At 44.0% G+C, this 26046-nt stretch overlaps 1 protein-coding gene across 1 annotated transcript; it reads right to left on the bottom strand.

The window, feature by feature from the left end:
* Positions 1 to 151: 151 nt before the first annotated feature.
* LOC149308116 (1-acyl-sn-glycerol-3-phosphate acyltransferase beta-like) lies at positions 152 to 19747 on the bottom strand. The gene is made up of 6 exons (XM_089535109.1): positions 19465 to 19747; positions 5916 to 6049; positions 5430 to 5605; positions 4870 to 4965; positions 4248 to 4320; positions 152 to 3388 (listed from the first exon to the last, which is right to left on the bottom strand). The coding sequence occupies exons 1-6, from the start codon at positions 19671 to 19673 to the stop codon at positions 3222 to 3224; spliced, it is 855 nt and encodes a 284-aa protein (XP_089391235.1). The 5' UTR covers positions 19674 to 19747; the 3' UTR covers positions 152 to 3221.
* Positions 19748 to 26046: the final 6299 nt, after the last annotated feature.

Raw genomic sequence — 26046 nt, 5'->3', positions numbered from 1 at the left:
AGTGCTCCTGTTGAGAATGCAAATTTTAGCTGAGATGGTCAACTAAAAGAAACATTTAAAAAGAAAAGGATCAGATGAATATTTTCACACACACACACACACAGAATTCAAAGCTCCCCATGCAATAAAACACACCACAACATGAAACTGCTTCTCTTTAAATAAATTTGCTTTATAAAAATCAAATTCTGCATACTCGCACATTTTTGAACACATCGAAAAAACAAACAGTAGGTAGCAACTGATTTTGCAACAAGGCACTTGCTTGCACAGCGATGTGCATTTAATCCCTAGCCCTAACCCCAGCTATATTTCAAAACAACTCCCTCGATTCTATAGTCAAAAGGTCTTCCCGCCCCAGAGGACAGGCTAAAGCATCTTAGGCCTAGTAGCCCTCTTGTGCGGCTAGATTGCTAGCCTGTATTTCCTCCTCCCCTACAATCTATTGATCAAAGGATTAAAGGGTAGGATCATCCTGTTCTTATAAACCGTGAAAAATAATACTTAAACCTGGCCCAGTTGGTTTGAGTCGCAGTTTGGTCCAGATGAAAGGGCTCACAGAGGAAAATGTGCAAAATGGGAGCCCTCTTCAGTTTTCAAGCTGGCAACCCCATTTCATGTGGGATGAAATTAGGGTTGCCACGTGCAATAAGGGACAGGACTCTTGCGCCTTTAGTGGTGATGCAGAAAGGGGAATTTCAATTGATGGTTGTTTCTTTCACAACCAGGTTAACCAGCAACAGCTGCTGTTATCTCCTCTTTTGCACAACCGTTAAAGGCCCTCCAGTTTTCAAGCAGCAACCCTGAGTGCTTTTGAAGACCATCACCCCATTGAGAGGTTCATTCTTCTTCTCTTTCCTTATCCACCCCCCAAATTCAAATATATACAGATAGCTTTGGGGGAAACACCTTCAATCGCTCCCAAACCCGTACCTGTTGCAGGCACTCAAAAATGCTTGCTCTTTAGAGCAGTACCTATAACAAAGCCTTTTAACAAAGAGAAAGCAAGGACTGTGGATAGCCAGGACAGCCTCAAATATAGCCCTAAATTAGGGATGAATAAAAGAAAACACAATACTGCTATAGCAGTTTCATCAGCACTAGGTTCATTCTGTCATACCTGGTAGCTAATGGCTCCAAAACTGCTTAGTGACAAGAGAATGCTAGCAAACTAAATATATTTAACAGGGTCTATACCCCTCCCCAACCCAAGAGAATACAAAGGCTCCATCTAGTTCAAAGTACTTATGCATAGATTCAAGGAAATTTCATGAGAGTAAATGACACACATCCATCCGCCTTTCTATACAACAGTTAAAGCAGGATGTGCCATCAAACTGCAGACCCAAAAGGCCTTAAAACCTAAGCTTTGGCGTTTGAACAACCTAAAGCAAGTGCTTTTAGGAAGTTAATTCTCCCGAGGGTCAACATTCAACATGGCATGAGCTGGTAAATACCAAAAGGTTAAGAAAAGTTACACTTTTGTTGGATTGCAACTTCCGAAATGCATGACTGCTGGGAGGTGCATCATTTAAAAAAGAGAAGAGTAACTTTTCCAAGCTCTCTGATGGACATGTGTAAAACTGGTGGACAAAGCAGGAAGGTGGCTTGCAAGCCAATGTTCTCTGATCTGTGCAGTCCCAAGGTTCATTTGTAACTTGGTCAATCTTCTAAATGCTTCAAAAAACCCAAAGCATTTGGGCCGATACCATCCATTGTGCTTAATTCTGGGCATCCAAATTTTAATTCATTGTGTACAAAAAACATCGAAATTACTAACACTTTACTGGTTCTCCTTAATAAACTAGCCCGCACCCCAAAGCAAGAGACAACCCGATTTCTGAAATAGCGATCTACTACTGCAAGATAGTCACACTGATTTCTGAAAAAGCAGAGGGCAGGAAGACTACCCAAATACAGAAGGGGTGGGACTCATGTAACCATTCAACAGCTCAACTCTAATTCCCAACATCCTCAGCATGGGCCACTCTGGTGAGGGAGGGAGGTGGGGAACTACCATCCTAACAACATTTGGAGAGCTGCATAATTCCATGCCTGAAAGATATAAAAGAAAGCCACTCTGTTTTAGGAGTCCTTTTTCAACTTAACATCCTCCCCAAGGTTAACAAGATGTGCTTTTCCAACCATTTGCATACCCAGAGAATTCCCAGTCAGTAGTTCTAATATCAGCATAAAGGCTAAAGCCACCCTTATATCTCTCATCTAGTTTCATGTACCCAGGGAATGCCAGTTTCCCCATTAAAGCATACAACTCTGAACTGTAAAAAAATAGATCTTTTTGCTTTTGCTTCGATTCTCATATAGAATCTTGAATGATGGTCCCTTAAAGATGTTCCCCATTTGTACCATAGCTTGTGGCATCCAGGGGCATGTGTGCGCATGTGTCCCACATTACAAAGAATGTACATGAAAAGAACAAGCCAGAATCTCCCAACACAAACAAAAGTCCTTTCTTGGTTTGATGAAGAATCCCACTTTTTTGGAACTTCCCCACATCCAACCAACATGGTAGCTGCCCAAACCTGTTAGGAATATACCCCGATTAAAGGAAAAGGAAAATGGTTTTTCTAAGAAAAATTAACAAGACCCAGTACCAAACAACCTCCAGATTTTCATGGATGCTATTGCATAGTTTTCCATCCAGTCCAGAAACAGCACATAGTTTATGGCGTCTCCACCACTGGAGACCGTAACCAGTGACAACTGTGCATTTCAGCCCACCTTGCTACTAGGAGTGACACCTGCTGAACACAAGGTGAGATTAGGGATTCAATCCTCTTCAAGTTTAGAGGGGAAGAAGGAGAGGGAACATTCATCTAGGTTTTGGCTTGCCAACCGGTAGAGATTCTGGTGGTCCTCTTTTTCCAAAGTGGTGGAGCTCTGGAGACTCACAGCAGCAAATAACAGAGGCTCCCATCTTTGGTAGTGGCCATTTGGTGCAGGGGAAAACAGGGCAAGAACAAGGATTATTTCATGGGGGAGACCGCAGCCCACCCACCGGGTGCATACTTGCAAACAGAAATGGAGTAGTGCACTCCTGTGCCAATACTTTAGGAACGATTTGCAATTTTGCCCCCTTCCCCTCCGTGACCTCAAGCAAGAGAGCCATTGTAGAGTTTTTGGCAACAGAGAGAGGAGATGGGGAAAAAAGGTCCTTTCAGCAGTGGAAAGGTTGCCACTTTTTTGTTTGCCAATACGCATCACTGAGAAACATGGGGTGCCCCTCCGTTGACTTCGCCAGGTCTTCCTGACAGCCGGAACAATGTTTCCCTCATGGTGGTGTAGCATCTGTCGGTGAGTTTGTCGACATCGGAGCTTGTCAGGCCTTCGGTTGGGATGGGTGGCAGGACTTCAACCCGGATTTTGCCTAGCAAATTGAAGGACATCATATTAGTCTTTGGGGCTGGCTGGTCAACACTCTTCACCAAGCTCTGTAGACCAGCCAACCATTGCTGTTATCTTGTATTGCTTTATGTAGCATACCAATTCTGCATGTAAAAGGACATTACAGCTGGCCACTTAACACCCACTGACTTAGCACTGAGCTGCTGTGGTCCTCCCACAGTGGAGAGTTGGCGGGGGCAGAATCAAAGAATCGTCTGGCTATGTCTCCATAACCAGACACAAAATGATTACATCTTCCACTGAAGTCCTCCAGAGACCTCAGTAGATGATGGAATCGTTCTGCATCTATGGGGTCTTAGCCAGATGCTTCTTCACCATCACCACCACACTCTCCACCAGATGATGGCTAGCATACACAGGTGTGGGTCAGTCTTAGGCCTGCGTATATCTTTTTTGTTGTTGATGATGCAGAGGTTAGTACTCCTCTCCATACCAACCAAAGTCCCCTTCCTTGGACTTAATCGTAGCGTCGCTACACCAAGCCTTGGATTTTCTGTGGCTGGTAGAAGGAGGGAGTTGGAGAAGTATCTGATCCTGAGAGCCCCCATCTCCCTTTCCTTTTAAAACCTCTGCCTTTTAGTCCCCCTCCAGCTTATTTTGCTATTCCATGCACCATAAGGGGTGCATCATTCTGCTATTGAACCAACAAAGTGAAGGGGGAGGTTGCCGCACGGAGGAGGAGAAAGAGCCTGTTTTGCTCAGTGATGTGGTTGCTGGTGGACAGGCCAAGGCAGACTCCATTTTTACTGTAGACTAGCAGGTCTTTTCAACAGATGGGGCAAAGAAGCAAAAAGTTTTTGAAATTTTTACAGTTACAATACCTGAGGTAAACAGGTTCTTTGCTGGGTTGTAAAATGAAGAAAAGGAAGAGTAGACCACAGGGATGACGGGAACCTTAGGGAACAAGAAGACAAGGAAGATGAACAAATCTGATTCTATGAAAAACAGCTCAGGAAGTCTTGAAGCTATTGCTGCTACAATGTTGGCTTATTTCAAGGCAGCGTCAGGGAGGATAAACTCCAATAGTAGGGATCCCGGAGTGAAAAATGGAGAGGACTCCTCTACCTTTAACAGTTATACTTTTTCACTGGCTGTGCAACAAGCAACACTTGCTAAAATTCCCTCTTCTACACAACCATGAAAAGTAGAGGAGTTTTCACTCTTGCAACACTTTCCACAAGTTTCAGGATGAGGACATTTTTTGGCCATCAGCCACCAATAATACCATTCCCCTAAATAACAAATCTCCCAAACCACTAGTGACCAAACGTCCACTTCTCACTTGGGGGAAGTATTTGTGGGGAGCAAAATCAGGGACAGGAGGCCCCTAAACCTTGCTTTGCAACAAAACTGCAACTCCTTTGAGCTTATAGGAATGACTATTTTTGCAAAAATGGTTTCCACCCACCTAGCACACAATTGGGTAATATGGCACAGGTTTACCTGTGTCTGGATGGCAAGGTGGAAAGCTCCTTTCTTGAATGGCAGAAGGTCTCCGTTGCCATTTCTGGTACCTTCTGGATAGATCCAAACTTTGACCTGTGGAAAGAGGAGATTCACTCTTCAACTAGAAGCACTCCTTGTCCAGTCTGGAGCAGAATTATAAGGGACCGTCCCATGGCAATTCTCTCTCCCCTTCAAAATACTACATCTTTCTTGTGATGTGTGTGAGATGGGAGGCCAGCGAAAGACTGCAGATCTGAAAGTGATGCAGCTGCTGTCTCAAAAGGTGGAAGTGGACGACTGGAAGCAAAAAATTTCAGGTTTTTGAGGTTATTCGATTTTCAGATTAGGGGTGCTCAACCAGTAATAATATTTAAAATGTTTTCAACCAGTGTTTTTGTATGTGTTTATATCTGAATTTTGTAAGCCACCTGGAATCCCAGTTTTGCTGGGCTGTAGGTTGGGGAGAGGGACATAAATGAATACATAATTTGAATTTCAGGGTAAGGTATCCACAAGCTCAACCAGACAATTGTGCCCTCCCAACACGCTGTACTCACATTATCCGTGACCATGGCCTGCCCAACCTCGGCCATCACGGACTTAGCATTGCTTGTGCTTTTCCGGTTGATGAAGATCACACCGCCAAGCCACATGATGAGGCCTACCGACCCAAAGTACAAGAGTTCCCGTTTTCCAATCTGAACACAGCGCTCGGGAAGGATCTCCATCAGTCCTATGGATGGAGAGGGAGAGAGACAGGCAGGTTGATAAGGTGTGACTATGCTTTGTGAGTTGCTAATCTAGCAATAGGGAATAATTCTCTCTTCGTCTTTTTGTGTGTTGTGTTGTGTGGCTTCAGGTCATTTCCAACTTATGGCGACACTAAGGTGAACGTATGATGTGGTTTTCTTGGCAGAATTTGTACTCTATCCATTTTAATTGTTGTAAGCCACCTTGTATCACACAAGTGGGGGGAACCCAAAATAAAATATTGGGACCCAACTGGCTGGAGATCTTTGGGGCTACTTTCCTCCCCTTCTTACCCATCATATCCAGGATGCTCTGATGATTCGAGACAATTACGCAAGGCCCCTCAATCTCAAAGTGCTCCAAGCCTTTGGTCTCAAACCGTACACCGTAGAAATACTTGAAGCTTCGGACAACATTCTTGATGATCCTAAGGGATAGAAGAGAGGGAGAAAGAGGTCAGCAAAGTGGTCTTCTGAAGAGGGTTGAATGTTGCATATAGATCTCACAATTGCACAACAATTCGTCCATGCCATTTCCCTGAAAGGGTATTTGAGAACTGGGACACGTGTGGCCAAGCAAAGGTCAAAGTTATTAAAGAGAAAGAACACACAGGCTTCTATTTTACAGCTGTCCCTCCTTATCTGCAATGGTTCCCCAGTTAGGAAATATTCTCTCTTTTAGGGTTCCAAAGGAAGCCAACTGTAAGGAAAACCTATCATGGGGTTTTCTTGGCAAAATTTGTTTAGAGGTGGTTTCTTTTTTGTTTTCCTCTGAGGCTGAGAGAGTGTGACTTGCACAAGGTCACCCACTGGATTTCCATGGCTGAGCAGGGGTTAGAGCCCTGGTCTCCAGAGTCTGTCCAAAGCTCAAATCTAACTATACTAACACTAATACTAATGCTATATTACTCTAACTACTATATCACGCTGGATCTCTACTTCATGCATTAATGATAGAGCTCAAACAGTGGCGGAAGAGAAAATTCAATTAGTTGTAATTGCTCTCCTCCAGAGAGTTGCTGGCAAGCCATGGTCAGTTGGAAGTTAAGAGGACTCCTGTGAGATCAGATTCAATTTCTTTTTCCCTTACATCTGTTAACATTTGGAGCAGCAACAGAGAAGGAGGATTGCAACGAAACAGTGTAAGATTGTAAAATCCTAGAAGCACAGACCATTTTCCTTAGGTTGCTCTGCAGAGTGTCAGGGATGTTCCCTGCAAGATGTGAGAGAATGTGAATGAGGATGATGAGAGCCAAGGTGGGTAGTGGATAGATATGGGAAATCTAGTTGGGATTTTTAGGTTCCATAGCCTCCGACGGAAGGCCCTAAACATCCTAAAGGCACCATCTGATCTTAACCTAAGCAGGATCACCCCTGTTTAATACTTATCAGGTGTTGAAGGCTGTATTTCCACCTGAGGCTGGCTGAGAGTGTGTGACTTGGGGCTATGGATATTAGATGTGTATGAAACATAAATTTAATGTAGGTTTAGACTTGGGTCTCATTTCCAAGATGTGTCATTATGTATATGCAAACACTCCAAAATTCAGGGGGGAAATTCCAAAATCTCCAATACTTCTGTTCCCAAGCATTTCAGATAAGGGAGACTCAACCTGTATTTCCAGTCTTTTGAAATCGCAGCTAGCAGTTCCTGTTTGAAAATGATTTTATCATAAAGCCCTTCTGGGATCTTTGTATCCAAAGATACAAAGAAGGATATAAAATAAAATAAAATACAGAGTAGGACATAAATAGGATATAAATAATAAATAAAATAAAAAACATACATGCATACATACATATCTGATTCAATACTATCAGAAGTCTGACATGTCAGAAAACAGAAAGTTCAATTTATGAGAACACAGCCTTCCTCACTTTAATCTTCAGTCCCTTTCTTAAAACCTCATTGAAACCTCAGTCCCTCTCTTCTCAGGGCACTTTTAGGGGAGAATGTAGTTCAGATGTTCATACTAGAGCTCTCTTTCAGGGAATTCAAAAGCTTGGATCCAATTCCAAAACCTAGGATGCTCTCAGATGGAACCACAGCAGTTAAAGTCATTGTTGTGTGCCTTCAATTCGTTTCTGACTTATGGCAATCCTAAGAACAACCTATCATGGGGTTTTCTTGGCAAGATTTTCTTGGCAAGAAGGTTTGCCACTGCCTTCCCCTGAGGCTGAGAGAGTGTGACCTGCCTAAGGTCATCCACTGGGTTTCATGGCTGAACAATCAAATCCTGGTCTCCAGAGTCATAGTCCAACACCCAAACCATTACATCTCACTGGCTGTTAGGTTTATACCTTAATAAAAGGTTTAGCCATGCTGGCTCCCTAGTCAAGTGATATCAAACTGCTATAACTTTGTAGTGCAGGTACGTTCTGACCCAGTTGGCTGAGATCAGCCAGGGCAAAGTCCCCCGGTAATGTTGGGCATGCCCTCAAGTGCCCTCGCTGTATGTTGGCATGAAAGATGAAAAGCTAATGCCAGAGGGAGAGGCGAGTTACACATTACCTGAACAGCAGATGCACCACCTGGCTGCTCAACAACCGCTCTGTTCTCACCTGAGAGAGGTTAGGGTCCACTTCCGAATGCAGAGGAGGTCCAAGATATCCTAGCAAATAACTCAAGCAACTAAACCCAGCATTCCTTTTGCTGCAAGATTGTCGAAGGCAAGAAGAGCAGGACTGAGCTGCTACTCTGTTCACACATGAAAGGCTAAGATGGGGAGTCATAGACTAGTCTTACCAAGCTACAAACCCAGGTATTCTGCAGGAGATAGTCCTATGGCTGCGTAACGTGAAAGACCTCTGTGTGATCTTGGGCCCTTCCCAATCTCTTTTTTTTTGCCTAGACTATTTCACAGGGATGTGATTGTACAGATTAAATCAAAGCAGAAAAGAGCAACAAAGGAGGAAAGGAGTGGAACCAATAAAATAAGATAAATATTAGGGAAAACCGGTTAAGGCTTCCTGACATGAGCGGAGTAAGCAGAGAACCCATGACTTACGAAACGCCGTTGGGTACCTTTAAAAAAAAAAAGCAAGCCAACCAACGCACATTGTATTTGACGCAACATTTTCATATGAAAAAGGAGTGGGTGTGAGAAGGGGAACCGGGCACAAGACAGCCAAGCCAAAGCGCTGCCAAAAACCACCCCACACACACATCATGACAATCACAATCATCAAATCATAGAGTTGGAAGAGACCGCAAGGGCCATCCAGTCCAATCCCTTGCCATGCAGAAACTCTCAATCAAAGCATCCCCGACAGATGGCCATCCAGCCTCTGTTTAAAGACCTCCAAGGAAGGAGACTCCACTACACTCCAAGGGAGTGTGTTCCACTGTCAGACAGCCCTTACTGTCAGGAAGGTCCTCCTAATGTTGATGTGGAATCTCTTTTCCTGTAGCTTGCATCCATTGCTACGAGTCCTAGTCTCTGGAGCAGCAGAAAGCAAGCTTGCTCCCTCCTCAATATGACATCCCTTCAAATATCTAAACAGGGCTATCATATCACCTCTTAACCTTCTCCAGGCTAAACATCCCCAGCTCCCTGAGTCGTTCCTCATAGGGCATGGCTTCCAGACCCTTCACCATTTTAGTTGCCCTTCTTTGGACACATGGCTCCAGTTTCTCAATGTCCATTTTTAATTGTGGCGCCCAGAACTGGACACAATATTCCAGGTGGGGCCTGACCAGAGCAGAATACAGTGGCACTATTACTTCCCTTGATCTAGACACTATACTTTTATTGATGCATCCTAAAATTGCATTGGCCTTTTTAGCTGCTGCATCGCACTCATGTTCAGCTTGTGGTCTACTTGGACTCCAAGATCCCTTTCTCATGTAGTTTCATTCAGCCAGGTGTCACCCATCTATATCTGTGCATTTCATTTTCCAACCTAAGTGCAGTACCTTACATTTTTCCGTGTTGAATTTCATTTTGTTAGCTTTGGCCCAGCTTTCTAGTCTATTCAGGTCATCTTGAATTGTGATCCTGTCCTCTGGGGGTATTAGCTACTCCCCCTAGTTTGGTGTCATCTGCAAATTTGAAAAGTATGCTCCCAATTTTGTCCTCCAAGTCATTGATAAAGATGTTGAATAGTTACATCTGTAAATGTAATAAACAGTAGTATATTAAATCAGTTGAAATAAAATTCCCTTGCTATGATTGGCAGATATTAAAACTACAAAAAAGTAATAGAGAAGGTTAGCTGATAAGGAAGAATATATGTATTAAATTGTATGGGAGTACTGGAGTACATAAATAGCCAATGTGGTATAGTTCTTTGTGGTACAATGTAAGACTAGGACCGGAGACCAGGGTTCGAATCCCTGCTTAGCCATGGAAACCAATTGGGTGACTTGGTAAGTCACACTCTCTTAGCCTCAAACCTCCTCTGAAAAAATCTTGCCAGAGAAAACCCTGTGATAGACTTGCCTTAGGGTTGCCCAAAGTAGGAAATGACTTGAAGGCAAACAACAACAGCTGGGAGTACATACAGGTGGGTATATCCAATCATGGAAGCCAGAGCTGTTTATCAGCCTGTTGAATCTGCAAGACCAGAGCTGTGGAATCGGAGTCATGGGCTGCATCTGCACTGCAGAATTAATGCAGTTTGACGCCGCTTTAACTCCCATGGCTCAATGCTATTTTGTTCTAGGACTTGTAGATTTGGGATTTATTTAGACTTCTCTTACCAGAGAGCTCTGGTGCCACCACAAACTACAAATCTCAGGATTCCATAGGATGGAGCCATGACAGTTAAAGCAGTTTCAAACTGCATTAATTCTGCAGTGTGGCAGCAGTCGTGGAGTTTAAATTTGGAAGTGGAGATGGAGTTGGTAAAAATGTACTGACTGGGGTTTCAAAATTAAAACGTACCTTATAACACAATATGGTATACCTCACCAGACTATCAATTCAAACACTAAACTCCAAATCCCAGGATTCTGTAGGATGGAGTCATGGCAGTTAAAGCGGTGCTAAACTACATTAATTCTGTAGTGCGGATGCACCATTAGGCACACTGTGTCATAAGTAAAAGAAGACTGAATTCTTTGAGTGACTCATTCTGGTACATTGGCTTCCTCAAGCGGCACACACATGCGGGGGAACGTCTGTGCAACTCACTCCCTCTGACCCCGTTTAGTCACTGTTCTTTTGTGTAGTCATTTTCTAATTATGGCACACTGAACCTTCACCGAGTACTGAAGGAAGTCTGACCACCTTGGTAAGAATCACCCCATGCCCAAATAAAGGTCACCATTATTTCGTCAGCTCCAAAGCTGGCACTCCGCTGGGCCACGAGAAATCATGGCCAGCTATAAAATTCGAATGTCAAAGGACAGAGTACAATCAAACATACGCAGAGTACTTTCCTGTTTTAACAGAAGAAGCCTTCCTTTCATGCTGGTTTACTGCAGTTCAAATAAATAAGTGCAACATTCAATTAAAAAAAATATCATTATAATCTAGCCACTGCCAAACCAACACACAAAACATTTTCTCCTTCTGAACCACCGCCTCCGTCAGCCTTGCTCTCGGCATCCAAAATTAGCTAATTCGGGGATTAAAAAGCACAGCTGGATTAACCCCACCTCCTGCCAGGGTTTATCAAAATCCTAGGGCGGGTATATTTCAAGCATGGAAGGCAATGACACCAAAGTTGCTTTCGTGCCAAGTGTCAGGTTCAAAAGGGCCACACATGTCATCGGCACAGAAGCTAGGAAAAAAACACCAACTTTCCAAAAAGTTTTTTCAAGGCAAAAAACAAACAAACAAACCCTACAATTTGCAGAATCCACTTTGGGGGGATTCTGGGAGCCGCAGTCCAAAAAGGGAGTGTCAGGTTTTTCCAAATTCTGAAGAACACAGAGGATCCTAGCAGTACTGCATTATCTAGCCAAGGTTACTTTCCCAGGTCAAATTCATCCAAGAGACAACAAACTTGTGGGACACCAAAACTCCATTTAAAAAGATAAACAGCTGTGTGCCTGAGGCTCATGCCCTCCAAGCCAAATGGTCACATTCCTGCGTAGGGGCCATCTATGGCCTGAAAATATTAAAAAATGACATAAATTCCAAAAGCAAACCATGTACTTTTGCATTTTATTTAATAGATACCATTTCACTGTGCCACTGTATTTAATGGAACCTGAGCATCCATGGAGGGTCCTTGGACCAAATCTCGGTGGATACCAAGTTCCCACTGTATATAGCTCAGGTATAGATTATCTGAAGAACCATATCTCCCTATATATGCAGCCAGCCCTCTGTATCCACGGATTCTTTATCCACGGATTCAAGTAGCCACAGTTTGAAAATATTAAAAAAATAATTCCCAAAAGCAAACTTTGATTTTTCTATTTTATATAAGAGACACCATTTTATTATGCCACTGTATTAATTCGATTTAGCATCCATGGGTTTTGGTACCAAGAACCAAACCCCAGCACATACCAAGGGTTGACTGTACAAGCTCTTTGAGCAAAGCCTCTCTGTCACACTGTCTACCCAGGTTTCTTTGTTTGGCCTTCTTTGCGGCTGCTCCCAGACTTGGGAGGCTGGGATGACTCGAATTGTTTTAACTCTATACATAGTTCAATTGTTTTTAAATAAACATACACACATATTATCTGAACAACACACATTATCAGGACAAACCAGTACAAAGAACTAGGAGGACAAGAGGAAGTGGTAAAGAGGCTCTGGTAGGAACAAGAAACTCCTCCAAACTAAATGTTGCTTCTGCACCGAAGTTTTTATAGTTCGCTTCTATCCAGAGCTTTACAAAGCTCTGCTATCACTGATTTCGTTCCTTTTCCTAATGCCATGGGGTTACTAATAATATCTATTCCAGCTTTCTCCCAGTGTGAGAGCCAAGCTAATGTGCTTTCTCACAAGACACATTAGAACAAAACAGTCACCATGTGCAATGGGGTTTAATTTTAGGAGGACTGAAAATATGCCTCCAGGTAGCTTGGACATTGCCAAATGCCTTGCATACATGTTTTTCAATACTCATGACACATTTCAGTATGTCTTGCAACAGTTTTACATTACACAGGTGTGTTGTTGTCATTGTGTGCCTTCAACCAACATAGCACTATTATTTCACTTTCACTGCCCTGGCATGGTATACTGGTTTGAGGGTTGCACTACTTATGGTGGCACTATGATGGACTTATCATGGGGTATCCTTGGCAAGATTTGTTCAGAGAGGGTTCTGCCACTGCCATCCTCTGAGGCTGAGAGAATGTGATGCCCAAGGGCGTATCCATGGCTGAGCAGGCATTTGAACCCTGGTCTCAAGAGTTGTAGTCCAATGCTCAAGCCACTACATCAAGCTAACATCATGGGCTTATGATTTTATGAGTAGTAGTACCAGAGTTGCTTGCATTAAGGAACATGTCCTCCAGTCTGAATATTCAACCCATTTGATGCAACAGCCTAATATGACAATTCTTCTGGAGAATGATGTACATGTGTGCTATTCAGGAAGAGACACCAAGACCTGGCGGTTAAAATGTGATTTGCATGGCCAATGTAGAGCACATGGAGAGGCACAGAGAAAGCCATTACTCTCCTGCTCTCTTTCATCTTTCTTTTCTAATGCAGTAAGATTCTCGATCAAGGAAACCATAGCTGCACTGAGGTTGCAAGATCTGAGCAAGGTTTTTGCTAACAGAGTGACTCGGTCTCTCATTCACAGGGCCCCCATAAGTTAAAGTTGTGAGTCGAGGGAAGGCAAGATGACAACTTGCAGATGGATGGCTTTTTGTTAAGCTTTGCAGTACTCTCAGCCTTTTGGTGTTAAAACATTTAGTACTGATGAAATTATCTTCCCCATTGCTAGAAGATAAGAATTGTTTTTACTCCTATTGCACCAATTCATTTCTAGAAAAGCTTTATATCTACTGACCTCGGACTTCGGAGGTGTAGTACAGACAGTGTTTTGTCCTCCCTCTCTTTCTCCCTCTCCCAGGTTGGATCTGCTTTCACTGAGGAAACTAACAAGTTTCAATAATTATTAATGAAGGTGTCAGCTGTTCAGCTGCTAACCAGAATAGCTCAATGGGATCCATGTGTTTAGTGTCAGAGCTGAGTTTTATTCACATGAATACATATTTTACTCTGATCGGAAGTTTGACACCAGCAATTCCATGGCTGTTGTTTCCCTCTTTTGGAAGCTTCTAAGTCAAAGCAACAATAATTCCCTGCAACAATTTGTACAAGGCTCAAAATCATCATATATAATCTCTCCTAGAGAACCTGTTGTGAGAGCACAGCAAGTTTTCCTACTTTATGAAAAGTGGGAGCCCCCCCCCCCCCCCAGTTCTTTTGACATACAGAACAATCAGGTTGCTGTGACTCAAAATTGTGCAATCCTTTGCTTGCTATCCAGAGCTCCCTAAGTTCTCCTGCCAGTTTCTTCCAACACGTTTTTTAAGGGAGCTAGGGCAAGTCACCGAAGCCCTTACAACTGTGCAAGTAAAGTGTCAGTGCGCTGGAGAGGATTAGCTTCAGAAACCACTTACGTGGGATAACACAGGTAGGCCATCCCTGGTGCAAAGTAGGTGGCGATCTCAGGGACTCATTATCTCCTTGGACCCTAAAAATAGATACCCTGGAAGCCACCTTCAAGATATCTCAGGACCTATTTTTAAACCCATAAAGAGGCCTCATGTCCTATAAGCGCTCAAGTCCATATAATACACACACCCTACATTTCATATATATATGACACATGCGGCCAAGCAACATCAGAGCGCGGCAAAAATGGCAATGTTCCTTAATGAGAAAGGAAAGACAAGCTCGGAGATGCTGCAGCAATTTGCTTTTGCCTAAGCCTACTGGGAAGGGCAAGACTGCTTCTCTGAGTCTCCTTTATCTGGTATTCCAAAATCCAAAATATTCCAACATCCAACATCAACCACATGGGTGGCTTATGTTACCTGGAATTCTGAATGACACAACAACAACAACATTAAAATTACCATTAGGCTGTGTGCATAAAATGTACATGAAATATCAATGAGTTTTGTGTTTTTGATTTGGGCCCCAGACAGCTCCAAGATAGCGCGCTGTGTATCTATATACAAATACAGGTGTTCTAAAATCCAAAGTAACAACAACAGCAATCCAAAATCCCTGGCATTTCTGGATAAGGGAGACTCAAACTGTACTTTTCCACTTTAAACTCAATCTGCAACAACTGAGGATGAAGCTGAAGGCGAAGAGGGAAAAGAATCTGGGGCATTTGAGAAAGTGGAAGGAGAGAACATTGATCGGGACAGTCCCTGCCGAACTGAAACAGTTGAAGGCTATGTATATTTGGAATGGTCAAGGATAATGTCTCTTCCACCGAAACAAATTTATTTATCTATCTCACTTTGGAAGTGCCTAGACCTCATGATCACAAGAAAGTGTGTGTGTCCCTCTTGCACAAACTGACTCACACACACACACACACACACCAGCCAGTGCAATGCAAACAGACTTCTGAAGCTACTTGGGATCATCAAAGTGAAACCACATTCCTGCCCTTACTTGTTTCTTTAAATAATGCAAGGGAGTGAAAACTACATTCCAGGAAAACCACACACCCAGAATGAAAGCTTGCACTCCATAGATTTCAGACACCATAGAAAAGGGGCATGGATTAACACAAAGGCAATGTCAGGGTTCAGCCATGGAAACCCGCTAAGTGACCTTGGGTAAGTCACACACTCTCAGCCTCAGAAAAACCCATGACTAGGTCTTAGAGTTGCCATACATCAGAAACAACTTGAAGGCACACAACAATAAAATGCCAGGGTTCCTGGAGAGAAACAGGGACACTACATTCATTGGAAAGGCAAAAGGTGTTTTGTATTTGGTTGAAAACTAATCTTTCCCTGCTTTCTAAGGAATTATTGCCCCCATATAATAATTCTGCTGCCCCCAAAATGAAATCTTCCTAGCTTCCAAATTTCTAGTATTGCAGTAACTTAGAACTTCTGTTGATCATTTCCAAAATACTGTTTAAGGCTGCTGCCACAATGCAGAAATAAAGCAGTTTGGCATTGCATTAACTGCCATGGCTCAGTGCTACGGGGTTTTGAGATTTGCCGCTTTGTGAGCCATTCAGCCTTCCTGGTCAAAGAGCTCTGGCATCCCACCAAACTACAAATCCCAGGATTCGATAGCACTGAGCCATGGAAGTTAAACTGGTGTCACACTGCATTATTTCTGCAGTGTGGAAGAACAGACCAAATGAATGTCAGCACAGCAAAAAGATGTCAATGTGTGAACAATGTTCAATGCCTTACTCCCTGTGATGCTAGAAATATGGGGAGTGATTCTCATTTGTTAAACTGAGACCAGGGTTTTGAAAAATGGCAAAAACATATTCTCAATTAAACATTTGTTCGTTTTGTTGTCCTTTTACAGAATTATGTGAACTATATAACACGGGTAGAACCCAAGCTATTCCTCTCTCCATTATAGGAGGAGTGCATTCCATAGCTTCACTGAAGACTGGAGAAAATGAAAATATGATAGAGGAGAAAAAGGGATTGCAAAAAAGCAAAGAGAAGAGAAATGACGAAGAGAAAAATAAATGAAATGAACGAGACAGAGAGAGAGAAGAGGAAAAGCACAAGAGTCCTGACATGGACGGATCAGCGTTTTAGATAACTGGAATCCTATCATTATATACATTAAATCTTACAGCAGGGGTGGGGAACATCTGGGCCTCCAGATGTTGTGGATTACAACCCCCACATTCCCCTACTACGGTGGGTGGGGCTGCTGGGAGTTGCAGTATATGAAGGGCCCACTGTTTCACAGCAACATCTTCAAACAAGGACCAATTGTTCACATTTCACTTACATTTCTTGGTACGTACGACTCTCCCTTTCCCTCTTTTTATGCTATTTAGAGACTGTGTAAAGAAGAAAAATTAAAATAGGAAGAGAATGCATACAAAGGAAGGGCAAATCTCCACCGGAGAACAAACAAATGAAAGGGCAGAAGAGAAACAGCACTGCAAGAGACCAGACAAAAGCTGCAAGGAGCTGAATCAATTCAGCCCAATACCTTATTTTAAATAAACATACACACATTTTATTTTGGGGACGGAAAGTATCTATGGAATCATAGAACTATAAGAGATCCCAAGGGTCATCCAGTCCAAACCTACTCTGCAACGGAGGATGCAAAAATTGCATGTTGCAAATGTGGCACCACCACAAAGCCGGCCATGCTCCTAGAAGACATTGGAAGCCCTCCTTCTGCATAAGCCCCACCAAACTAAGAAGACATTAAGAGCTCAATCTTATGAAGCTTTACTCAAGACGTAAATCCTGTGTCTGATCAGGCTTACTTCCTAGCTGACAGTGCAGTCCTATACATAAGGAAAATGTTGCACGCATTAAAGGTATACGTCAGAGGTGTCCCTAGGCATTAATTCTTTAATAGAAAACTTGGTGTCAGAGGCAGAAATAATATGGAAATAGCAGGGCTTGGTTCTTACAACTCAGACACAAAAGCAGTTCAACATTTTTTGGCAGACTTTTGTTGTTGTTATGCGCATCCCATTCATTTTTGACTTACTGGTATTGCAGTCCTAAGGCTTATCATGGCATAGGTTTATGGCAACCTTAACCCTATCATGGGGTTTTCTTGGCAGGTTTCTCCAGAGACGGTTTGCCGTCGCTGTCCTCTGAGGCTGAGAATGTGACTTGTCCAAAGCGACACAGTGGGTTTTCATGCTCGAAGTCTGATCTCCAGTCATACCACTGTTCCAAATTATTGTTAGGACCAACTAGAGGAGACCCATGGAATCAATGGTAACACTTAAGTAAGTTCCACTGGTTCCATAAGTCTACTCTAATGTAACAAGGGTAAGCCTCATCTGGTTGTCCAGATGTTGAACTCCAAATCCCAACATTACTTCTTACTGGGTCCGACCGGAGTTGCAGTCCAATAACATCCTGAGGTCTGTGTGATCCCCATCCCTCATTCAAGCTGCATCATTTAAAACATCATTAAACAAATATTAAAACATAATTCAATTGGAAGCAATTAAAAAACAAGCAAGAGATGAATGCTGACGGTTTAGTTCCTCTTTGATCAGCATTCGTTTAAGTCTGCAAACCATGCGCAGCCCAGCTGGATCGTCATATAATCATGCAAATAAAGTGCAAAATTAATTATGAAACAATCATAATTAAACTCAGCCTCACACAAGGAGAAAGAACCCACAATAGTGTTCAAGTACACAACCACACTTTACTGAGACAAGGCCAGACATGTGGGGGTTTTGTGGCAAAGTTGCACAATGGGAGCATCCCACTTCACAGCCAGGCAAAGGTCAGAGAGACAGCACTAAATAGCCCTTCGGAGCTGCTCCAAGGTCTTATATGTTTCAGCATCCATCCATCCCCATCTCGCTTCTCCCCGCCATTAAGACTTGGAGGTGTTTTCACACAATCACAACATTATGGTTTCACTTCAAACACCACGGTTGCAACGCTGGCTGAGCTTTGCAGTTGTTACTGGCCAAGAAAATTACATCTAAGTCCACGTTTCGTAACATTACAAAACCCTGTTAGCAATGATTTTTGCAACTACAAAACCCAGCCAGCGCAGGTTTTGGGTGTGGGACTACGACTCCGGAGACCAAGGTTTGATTTTCAGCTTTGCCACAAAATCCACAAAGTCACATGCTCTCAGCCTCTGGAGAAGGCAATAACAAACCTCCCCTGAATGTATCTTGGCAAGAAACCCCATGATAGGTTCACTGCCTTAGGGTCGCCATAAGTTGGAAATGGCTTGAAGGCACACAACAACTCACTTCCTAGGAAGATAAGACAGATGCCTTCCTTGCTGTACAGTCCATGTGATGGCATGGTCTGAGCCAGAAACATGCGCACCATGCGCTTTGCCAAGGACCAGTCAGTTGTTTTTCCAGAGGCTGAGCAACACAGCCAGGGAAAGCCACAATACACAACATGTTCCTTGGAGATATGCCTTTGTTGCTCTTTAGAGGGCAAACTTTGCCAGGGCTGCCTCCTGACCTTCCCTCCTGCCTTGGCCTTCTCCCTTCTTGCTTTGTGGAAAACCTGGCCAGGATGGCACCCCTCTCTCCCTCTCTCCCTCCCTTCTCTCCTTCCTCCCTTTCTTCCTCCTTTCTTTCTTTCTTTCCTCCCTCCCTCCTCTTTCCTTCTCTTCCTCCCTTCTCCCCTCCCTTCCTCCATAACTTATTTCCTTCTTTCCCTTCTTTCCTTCCTCCCATCCTCCCTCCCCTTCCTTCTCTCCTCCCTACTTAACTTCCTGTCTCTCTTCCTCCCTCCTTCTCTTCTTTCTCTCCTCCCTTCTTGTTTCCTTTTTTCTCCTCTTTCCTGCTTTCTCTCCTCCCTCCCTCCTCTCCTTCCTTCTTTCCTTTTCTTTCCTCCTCTCCTTCTTTCTCTCCCCTTAACTTTTCCTTCCTCCCTCTTCTCCCTCCTTTCCTTTTCCCCTTCCCTCCTTCCTTCTTTCTCTCCCCTTAACTTTTCCTTCCTCCCTCTTCTCCCTCCTTTCCTCTTCCCCTTCCCTCCTTCCTTCTTTCTCTCTTCTTTCTCTTCCCCTTCCCTCCTTCCTTCTCTTCTTTCTCTTCTCTTCCTCTTTCCTCTTCCCTCCTTCCTTCTTTCTCTCCCCTTAACTTTTCCTTCTCCCTCCTTTCCTTTTCCCCTTCCCTCCTTCCTTCTTTCTCTCCCCTTAACTTTTCCTTCCTCCCTCTTCTCCCTCCTTTCCTCTTCCCCTTCCCTCCTTCCTTCTTCCTCTCTCCTTCCTTCCTTCTCCTCTCCCAGACTCACGTCATGTTCCGGACGGTGCGTCCGTGGTTCCAGAGGAGGCAGACGGGGGCGGTGAGGGCGGAGCAGAGCAGGCAGAGCAGGCAGTAGAAGCCCACCTTCAGCCGGAAGCGCAGCAGGGGGCTCAGCCACCAGACCCAGGCCAGGCCCCCCCCCACCAGCGCCGCCGCCAGGGCTGGGCCCCAAGAGGAGACCCCCGCAGGAGCCTCCATCCGGAGAGCCAGCAGGGAGAAGGCAGACAGCAAGGCGGCCAGGAAGCCAGCAACAGGCTGCTCCTCCTCCTCCTCTTCTTCTTTGCCCCGGCCCTTAAGCCCAGAAGGAGGAGGCCCAGCAGCAGACACGCCCCGCCCGCCTCCCCCTCCGCCTCCCCGGCCTTGCCTCGGGCCTTCTATCCACAATCCACACCTTCTTTCAGACCGACCTTCCTTCCAGTTCCTTCCCACACTCCTTCAGACTTTTGCCTACTCAGCCCTCCATCCTTCCTTTCTTGTAGTTCTCCTTCACCTTCCTTCCTTCCTTCCTTCCTTCCTTCCTTCCTTCCTTCCTTCCTTCCTTCCGACTGTTTCCCTCTCTGCTTTCCTCCTTTCCTTCCCACACTCCTTCTGACTTTTCCCCTTTTCTCCTTCCCTCCCTCCCTTCAGCTTTTCCTTCCTTCCTTCTTTCCTTCCCTCCCTCCTTCAGACTTTCCCCCCTTTCTCCTTTGCTCATCTTTCCCTCCATCCCTCCTTCATCCCTTTCTTTTCCCCCTTCCTGCCCTCCTTCATCTTTTCTTCCTCTTTTCCTTCCTTCCCACCCTACTTCAGACTTTTTCACTGCAGTTCCCAGAATCCCCTGTCTAGCTTTGGACTATATCTCCCAGAGTCCTTCAGATACCTTAGACCTCTCCATGCTCTCTGTAAAGTCTTTGGAGCTGGAGTTATTAAGGTAACAGAAGCCCTTCCACAATGGAGGAAGATTTCAGGGTCTGTAAAATAATAATGGAACCTACATATATATATATATATATATACTGTATATATATATATAATGGGACTTGAGCATCCATGGATTTTGTTATCCATGGAGGATCCTGCAACCAAAACCCAGTGGATACTAAGGGCCCACTTATGTATAAAATTACATTAACATATACAAAAAGTGATATATATATATATATATATATATATGAGTGAAATAGGCCTTCTGAGATATCTAATACAGTACATGCATACCATATAAATGCCACCCAGCCATGATTATATATTAAATATTAATAAGGATAATGTATTAATAAGGAATGCACCCCGCCTTTAAAGCCAAGGATCCCTTGCTGAAATGGGCATCTCTTGCAATAAATGCGTCTTGGCGAACCTGTGACCCTGCAGATTTTATTGGATGGTAAGTCCCATTATCCCTGGACAACAAAGGATGATGGGAGTGACAGTCCCACATTTGGAAAGCCAGTTGTTTTTTTCCATCCTTGCAACCCTGTGTGATCCCTTGAAAGATTAAGCTTTTTATGGCTCTTGCGCCAAAAGGAGCTGCTGGCTTTGAAGGTTGCCGCCACAAGAATCCCTTGTTTGAGCTCGACAAAGTCGAAGGGAAGTTTGGAAGAAACCAGGCCTCTCTGCCCTTCCTACTTTCACCTTTTGAAAAAACAGGACGGCAAAACCTGTTTGTTCAGAAGCTACAAAGAGAGACAGAAAACATGATCTTTGCTCATCTGGAAACGCCCATTTTTGTGTGTGGTTTTAATACCTGCATTTATTGGGGTTGATGTCTATTATGGTCAGGCTTTAATCAGATGGCTGCTGCTGTTGTTGATATTATACTTATATTCATATCCCGCTTCACCCCCGAAATTGAGATGCAAAGTGGCTTACAAATTACATACGACACAAAGCCTTTATTAGTCAACAGGCCTGTTGCAATGATGATGATGATGTTAGTCACAACCCTACACTTTGAAGATGTTTGTGGTCTTGGTTCAGACGTTGCTGAAAAAGCATCCATCTCTGGATATGTTTGCTGGTTGTTTGAATGGGACTAGATCCAGAGCGATTCCTGATGGGTCACTCGGGGTCCAGATAACCAACCGGTGGGATAATGTGGCTATTTTAGCTAAATCCTCTTCTTTTCTCCTCCTTACAGAATCCTCTCCCCCAGGACATGGTCTTGGAGACCTCTCCAAGCGTTGGGAGCGCTTTCCAAAAAGAGGACATCCAGACCCTGTGCTTTCTTTCCAGCGTGGGTATTTTTACCCTCGCTCTTAAAGAGGATCGGGTGGTTAAGCTGCTTTAACGCTTTAAAAGAGAAGCAAGCACAGCGATTTGTTCGGAAGATCAAAGCCGCCGTGGCCCCTAAGTCAGCGGTCTCCCTTTTCAGTTTGCACAAGGCATCTTAACGCTCTTCAGTCCAGCTCAAGCCGCAAAGAACCGTTCTCCGGTCAGGGTCTGCTTTGTCCAAATGCATCTGAGGAAGTAGACTTAATAGTTTTTGGTGGGTTTTTGGACTATGTGGCCACGTTCTAGAAGAGTTTGTTCCTGACGTTTCGCCAGCACCAAGGGTCACACAGTATATATACCCCACTCACTTCCATGCTAGCATTCTCTGAAGATGCCAGCCACAGATGCCAATGAAACGTCAGGAATAAACTCTTCTAGAACATGGCCACATAGTCCGAAAAACCCACAAGAAACGATGGATGCCGGCCATGAAAGTCTTCGACTTCACAGTGCTAAAGGATCTCTCTACAAGTACGGTCTTCTTTGTTGTGTGTGCCTTCGAGTCGTTTCCAGCTTATAGCGACTCTCAAGTTGACCCCCTATCAATATTTCCTGTGGTCTTCCAAAATGCACAGGTGCCAGTGTATATTTCTCAGTCACGATGGTTGCAAGATTTGGCCAACGGTTCTGTCTGTGGACTTTGGATGCTGTCATGTGAGGCCACAGTTACTACGTTTTGGTGAGGAAGACAAGAGGCCAAGTGGGGAGTTCACTGCACTGCCTTTACTTCAGCCCCAGTAACATATGTGATGTTGTTTGCTTTGATTTATTGCCTCTGTCGGAAAGGTCGCATGCAACAGCTTTTCCAAAAGTGATTTCACAAGCAAGTAGCAATGAAGCAAGCAAGCAAGCAATATTTTTAACGGGAAACATTCTGCCAAGGATAAAGCGGAATATATGAAACCCAAAACCCAGAGTTTAGAAGTAATTTTTGGACTATGGCATCTGCTGAAGTTTGGTTCCAGGACCCCCTGCGGATACAAAAATCTGTGGATGCTCAAGTCTTATTGCATACAATGGTGTAGTAAAATTGTGGAAGAGGCAGTGTGGTGTAGTGGCTTGAGCATTGGATAATGACTCTGGAGACCAGGGTTCGAATCCCCACTCATCCATGGAAACCCACTGGATAACCTTGGGCAAGTCGCACTCTCTCATCCTCAGAAGATGGCAAGGGCAAACCTCTGTAGAAACGTGCCAAGAAAACCCCATGATGGCAACCATAGGGTTGCCATAAGTCGGAGACGAGTTGAAGGCACACAACTATGAAACACTATTGTCTTTTCTATTTAATGTTAGGTTCAGTTTAATCATTTTGGCTTCTAAGGAGAGTTCAGTTTTGGTTTGCTCTTAGACCTATTTATTTGTTTGCCAGAGAGAGAAACTGGGAAATTTTTAAAGGAATTGAAAAATGAGATAAGAGGATTAGTCGGGACTCTCCTTGCCAAATTGGGACAGTTGAAGGGTATGGTCTTATGGGGCTACATTTTCTCTATCATTGTAGTCACTCAGCAATGAGGGAAATGCACTCTATGCATGCTCTGGAGCCCTGTGACCTAACCTCACTTCCAATGCAAAAACTGGGCCTGGAGCCGAATGAAACCTGAACACAGAGATGGAGACAATGCCCTGTATTTAGCTGGTGTGAAAGAAGCTCATTTGGGTATGTGTTCCCTTAACACCCCTGCAATGGCAGGCCCTGTTCCTTCTCCTTCTGTTTGTGGAAGAAACTGCTTTGGGACTTTTTGCCACACCATAGAGCTTAGCAGGGCTAAGACTTGCCAAAACGAAACTAGGCAGGTTTACTGCTGAGCATAGAGAAAACAAAAATTATGACCACGGAAGATATTCATCAGTTCAACCTAGGCAATGAGGAAACAGAAATAGTAAAAGAGCCCCTGTACCTTGGAACAAACATTGTTCAGGATAGAGACTGTGGTTAAGAAATCAGAAGAAGATTAGAACTGGGAAGGCCAGCTATGAAAGAACTGGACAAGATCCTAAAGAATAAAGATATGCAACTGAGCACTAAAGTTAGAAGCACGTAAGCCATTGTATTCCCCATCACCATGTCTGGATGCAAGAGCTGGACAATTGGGAAAATGGATAAAAAGAAAATCAATTCATTGGAGATGTGGTGCTGGAGAAGAGTGCTGAGGATCCCATGGACAGCCGAATGAACAAATAAATGGGTCCTAGAAGAGATCAAGGCAGAAATCTCCCAGTAAACCAAGATGACCAAACTGAGGCTGTTGTACTTTGGCCACATCATGAGAAGGCACAATTCATAAAAGACAATAATGCTAGGAAAGATGGATGGAAGGAGAAAGAGCATACACCAGATAAATGGACTCCATTAAGGAAGGAGGTCACAGGTTTGCATCTGCAAGAGCTAAGAAAAGTAGTGGAAGACAGGGAGTCTTGGAGATGTGAAGTTAAAGGCTTTCATGACCGGCATCCATAGTTGTTTTGTGGGTTTTTAGGGCCATGTGGCCATGTTCTAGAAGTGTTTATTCCTGATGTTTTGCCTGCATCTGTGGCTGGCATCTTCAAAGAATGCTGGCATGGAAGAAAGTGGGATATATATGTATATATATATACACACTGTGTATACAGACCCTCTCTACCTAGGGTCACACTGTGTGTGTGTGTGTGTGTGTATCTCTCCCCATCCCACTATCTTCCATGTCAGCATTCTCTGAAGATGCCAGCCACAGATGCTGGCGAAATGTCAGGAATATTCTCTTCTAGAACATGGCCACATAGTCTTGGAGATGTTGCCATGAGTCAAGATTGTATTAACAACACAAAACAGGAGGCAAGGGAAGGCAAATTTCTATCAGACCGGTGAGGCATGTAGGAAAAGGGCAGACAGAGGCCTCTTTTGTCTCCTGAAGTCAGGCCATGATTTTTTTCTCTTTCTTCCTGCTTATGCAAGAATAGTTGTCTGTTTAGGTCTGGTTCCCCGAGTGAAGCTGTGGAGCAATGGCATGAATCCAGGTCAGGCGGCAAGAGGAAAATCTTCCTTACTCAGTTTGCAAGCAACAAGCTGCTAGCACAGTTGGCCCTCTGTATCCGTGGATTTTGCATCCACCGATTCAGCTATCCATGGCCTGAGAATATTCCCCCCTCACAGTTAAAGCAGTGGCAGTTAAAGTGGTGTCAAACTGGATTATTCATGCAGTGCAGATAAAGCCCGAGGGAATGTGACTTGAGCAAGGTCACCTAGTGGGTTTCCATGGCTGAGAGGGGATTCAAACCATGGTCTCTGGGGGTGGTAGTCCAACACTCAAACTACTACACCACACTGGTTCTCTGCCTCATTCATAAATTATGGAGCTCAAATTATGGCAGGAGAGAAAATTCAATTAGTTGTAATTGCTCTCCTCCAGAGAGTTGCTAGCAAGCCACAGTCAGAGTTAAGAGGACCCCCGTGAGTTAAATTTCCTTTCCCCTTGCATCTGTCAATGGAGGAGGATTGCAATGAAATCATATTATCACATTATCACACAGGAACATTATCACACGGGGGACGGCACGGAATGTCATTGTCCTGTCCCTGTCCTTATCCCATGCTTGTTACGCGATCGCAGGAAGGACTTTCACACAACATTGTGCTTATTGGGACATTGTCCCGTCCAGAAAGCACAATTGAACTTGATCGTGTGCAAGGCTTTCTCGCTAAATCATGTTGATCCTGTGAATGTCCCATGAATGAAGTGGAATTGTCCCCTCATTACCCTTAGTTTTGTATTATCAGAAGATCCCGGTAATACAGTTCCACTTCATTGATGGGACGTTCATGGGATCAGCGTGATGTAGTGAGAAAGCCTTTTGCGCAATCATGTTCAATCAAGCTTTCTGGACGGGATAAAGGAGGATGGACGTCCATTTTCCTTAGGTTGCTTTGTAGAGTGCCAGGTATATTCATTGCATTATATGAGAGAATGTGAATCATAGAATCATAGATTTGGAAGAGACCCCAAGGGCCATCCAGCCCAACCCCTGCCATGCAGAAACTCACAAAACACTCCCGACAGATGGCCATCCAGTCTCTGTTTAAAGACCTCCAAAGAAGGAGACTCTACCACACTCTGAGGAAGGAGTGTGTTCCACTGTTGAACAGCCCTTACTGTCATGATTTTCTTCCTAATGTTGAGATGGAATCTCTTGTCCTCCAGTTTGAATCCATTGCTCCTAGTCCTATTCTCTGTAGCAGCAGAAAACAAGCTTGCTCCATCCTCAGTGTGACACCCCTTCAGCTACTTAAACCAGGCTATTATATCACCTCTTAACCATCTCTTTTCCAGGCTAAACATCCCCA

Source organism: Sceloporus occidentalis, unplaced genomic scaffold (genome assembly GCF_023333645.1).
Source record: "Sceloporus occidentalis isolate IW3139 unplaced genomic scaffold, rSceOcc1.0.p SCAF_8, whole genome shotgun sequence".
In the NCBI taxonomy this organism is placed as follows: domain Eukaryota; kingdom Metazoa; phylum Chordata; class Lepidosauria; order Squamata; family Phrynosomatidae; genus Sceloporus; species Sceloporus occidentalis.
Note: the sequence above shows the minus strand (reverse complement) of the source record. Positions and strands in the feature narration are given on the sequence as shown.

What these genes read in the sequence shown, in the direction of transcription:
- LOC149308116 (XM_089535109.1), bottom strand. Translation starts at nt 19,673, where the DNA reads ATGGAGGCTCCTGCGGGGGTCTCCTCTTGGGGCCCAGCCCTGGCGGCG. An exon ending in AGGCCATGGTCACGGATAAT is followed by an intron (nt 4,966 to 5,429) that starts GTGAGTACAGCG and finishes CTCTTTCCACAG; the next exon opens with GTCAAAGTTTGGATCTATCC. An exon ending in AAAGAACCTGTTTACCTCAG is followed by an intron (nt 3,389 to 4,247) that starts GTATTGTAACTG and finishes TCAATTTGCTAG; the next exon opens with GCAAAATCCGGGTTGAAGTC.